A 3,356-nucleotide genomic window follows, 5' to 3' on the forward strand; every position below is an offset into this window, starting at 1 on the left:
TTCTTCCAGTCCAGTTTATATCGTTTTGGTCCCTTCTGGTGGACAGCTAAGCAAGCTAATGGATACCTTGTCTCGACGTGGCCCGCACGTTGCGTGAATATGAAGAGCATGTTTGCCTCATACTGTCTCTAATTTTCCTCATACAGCCCCGAAGAGGCAAGCCGCCGAGTATCTATGTCTCCTCAATTGAGGCTGACTGACGAAGGATAGCGGAGCCTGTAATAGGAAAGTAGCTCTGCTCTTACAACCACTCTCCACTTACACTCACACCCTCCCCGGACGCTAGGGCTGCTTGCTTTCACGAGTGTACTTTTCTCCATAGATTGTCCATATTCCTTGTTGATGTCCAAGTTCAGTATTGGTGATGAGACCCTGATTCTACGTAGTCGTACTAGCTCTATGTCTAAGTCATCTCCGTATATATCTTTCCTCTCCTCCCGCTTTTCTAATCTCGTTCAAACACTTTAACGACTTTACGACACGCCTACTCCATCTATTCCCAGTCGCCCAGATTAGCATCTCGGCAGCCATCAAAGGCTTAGTTCTCTCGTGTTGTAAGCCTGAGATTAACTATCAGAACCATCTTTCACTGTCTTGTTTTCTCTACTATATGCGGACACGAGTGATTTTAACTCCCTGGCCCTCCTCTTGGGACCCCAACGTGTAAGCCGGCCAGCGGAGCCTTGTTTGTTGAGCCTGTTTACCAACGAGCTGACCGTGGCCTATCTAACCTGCACCTATCAGGTCATATTCTTCTCTCGCCTAAACATACACATTCCCTCCCTCTCTACCTCTTGCTCACTATCCCTGGCCTGCCAGCCGGGCCACTCTATGCCCGCGTTTGTGCATATTTGATGGTGTCCCGATATTGTGGCCAATCCCGCTGAGCAAAGCGGGAATCCTTGCTCAGTCCTGAGGTCGTCCCGATCGACAGACCGGCCCACCCCCCGAGCTCCCATTTACTAATCTACAAGATACATCGGTGAAGGCCCGACCCCAGACGGCACAGGAAGCACACCTTGTTATTTAGTTTCCATAATCAGCAAGAATGCCCGCTGTCAATCTCCCTCTGCAGGAGACCCATGGTAACAATACCCTATATGCAGTGCCGGGGACCCAGCTGCGGCTCTTGTCTGGAGTCGCGCTTACGTTCCTGGCACTCGTCTTCCTCGGTGTAGTACTACGCGTGCTTAAGAGAAGATATAAGGCTCCCCTCCCGGCCTACACCGGCAAGCTCAATGCTAGTCCAACCAGCCTCCAGACTCTTTGGATTTCAGAGAAGTCACGTGGAACCGTCTTTTACAACGACATCATGTCAGTGAACAGCCCGTCGGGGATTTCCCAGTTGAGGGCGGCCGAAAACTTAGGTGATGGGAATAAGAAACGTGAACGGGATGGGTCTAGGGAGAGGGCGACGGGAGAGGAGACCATCGAGGAAGAGAGGACGGCTTCCATGAGCTTAGACGCAGGCATGCCACTATATCTCAAATCTGGCCCTCCGCCACCATTGCCACTAACACCACCTGTTCTTTCGACAGGAGTTTTCACTTTTCAGGATCGCCGGTTAAGCGTGACGGCGTCGAGCATAGGTGATCTGGACACAAGCTTCTTCCACCAGCCGAATCCAGACTATACGCTCTCGCCTTCGCCGGGATCGATGTCCACTGCGTTGCCGCATGACCAAGGCTCTCCTTCCATCCCGAGAAGGAGATCTTACACGAAGGTGTTGCCGCTGGGTCCCGCTCATTCAAACCCCGAACATGGCGAAGCATCCTTCCCGCCAAGTTCGTTCCCGTCGTCGAGTCCGATTTTACCCCTTGCGCCACACGAGTCACTTGATTCTGACCACAAGGAGATCGACGTAAAGGGCGAGATTATCTCGGTAATGGACGATTCAGGTGCTGGCTGGAAACGGCATACCCGTGTCTACGGCGGCGGTGTCTGCTTAGCCTGTCTGGCATCTGGTAGTCAGGGAGGTTTCTACGGCGATAATGTTCCTCCTGAACATCGTCGATAACTACCTACCTACCTACCTAGGTACCTAATAAAAAAATATTTTTCGAGACGCCTGGACCGACTTCGACGTTCTGAAAAGGGGAAACGATATAAGCTTCGAAATATTTCAGAAAGTCGCGGCGCAAGTAACTATCCCGGAGAAGCCGGAGGAGCTCCGATGAATTTAGGCCAGCGGCTGCGTTGGCAACCAGGCCGCGTTATCCCGGGATTTTGGGCTTGAAGGTCCATCTTGGCAATTTCTCTAGGCAATATTTCAGCATGCCTTCAGAGAGTTTTGACGTGTCGTTTTTTGGGGTTTTTACTACATTGGGCGGTCATAATTGGAAAAAGGATATACCTGTTTCGCGACAGTGGTTACTTGGATTGGAGACACCGGTACTATTTTGCTCACGCCTATTACGATCATTTCCTTGTTCTTTTCTCTTACGTCTATGTACCTATATATTTTATTTCCTGGCATATCGAGAGTCGTCAGCTTGCAAAATTCCTCCATGTTTAAAAAGTCCCCTTTTCTTCTTCCATTTCTGTCTATTTTTAACGTCGCCCTTTTCGCGGCGCGCTGTCGGACACTCTGGAGGAGATTTTCCCTATCCTTCTTAAATCCCTCGCTTACTTCGTGAAGTGGCTTCGGCCACACCGAGGGAGTTCTTAGTGTCGCGGCACGATCATTAGTTCGCGGAAAAATAACAGCCAATGTTGGTTTTCAGGGTGAGGCTCAGCCACTTTTACACCAACACCGAAACAAGTCCATTTATGCGAAAGACGTTGCGTTGCTAGTTGACGCCGGCGATGTTGACGTCACTTTGATTAATTGGCGAAATGCGAAGCTGTCTTTTCAATATGGATCCTTATGCGAGCTATCCTACTAATCTCCGGGGAACTCGAAAACGCTAGCTACCTACCTATGCTGCAATGTAGGAAATGCTTACTCTAGGCAGATACATCATGGATCTATACGAAGCTCTATCTTGGAGGAAAAGGACCATCCCCCGGATATCGTCGTACGCATGATTCCTCGCCGTATTTGATCGGTCCGTAGACTTAGGACGAATAAGCCGATTTGTCATTTTGTACGCCAATAACGCACCCCATGATGTTCTAAAGACCTGGTACGCAAACAGGGTGACAGCCCCGATAGGAGCTACTTGACAGATGTGACAGCTCACCGATCCTCTGAATGTGGAATAGGACGGTTTAGGTAACCCCATGTCCCGCGTCAATGCTTCCGAACGGGTTTAGGGCTGAATCGGCTGCATTTAATTAATCGTTGTGCATAGGACCCCTTGCATCTCCATCCTTGGAAAATCATCTCAAGCAAACAACCCCTGCGTTGATCACGT

The 3,356-nt window shown here is 50.0% G+C and overlaps 1 protein-coding gene across 1 annotated transcript; it reads left to right on the plus strand.

The window, feature by feature from the left end:
- Nucleotides 1-549: 549 nt before the first annotated feature.
- On the plus strand, nucleotides 550-2,146 carry F4807DRAFT_390869 (uncharacterized protein). Its single transcript, XM_047995898.1, has one exon. The coding sequence runs from the start codon at nucleotides 1,049-1,051 to the stop codon at nucleotides 2,015-2,017; it is 969 nt and encodes a 322-aa protein (XP_047856003.1). The 5' UTR covers nucleotides 550-1,048; the 3' UTR covers nucleotides 2,018-2,146.
- Nucleotides 2,147-3,356: the final 1,210 nt, after the last annotated feature.

The sequence above is a fragment of the Annulohypoxylon truncatum genome, assembly GCF_022578515.1.
Source record: "Annulohypoxylon truncatum strain CBS 140777 unplaced genomic scaffold F4807scaffold_9, whole genome shotgun sequence".
NCBI lineage: Eukaryota > Fungi > Ascomycota > Sordariomycetes > Xylariales > Hypoxylaceae > Annulohypoxylon > Annulohypoxylon truncatum.

What these genes read in the sequence shown, in the direction of transcription:
- F4807DRAFT_390869 (XM_047995898.1), top strand. Translation starts at nt 1,049, where the DNA reads ATGCCCGCTGTCAATCTCCCTCTGCAGGAGACCCATGGTAACAATACC.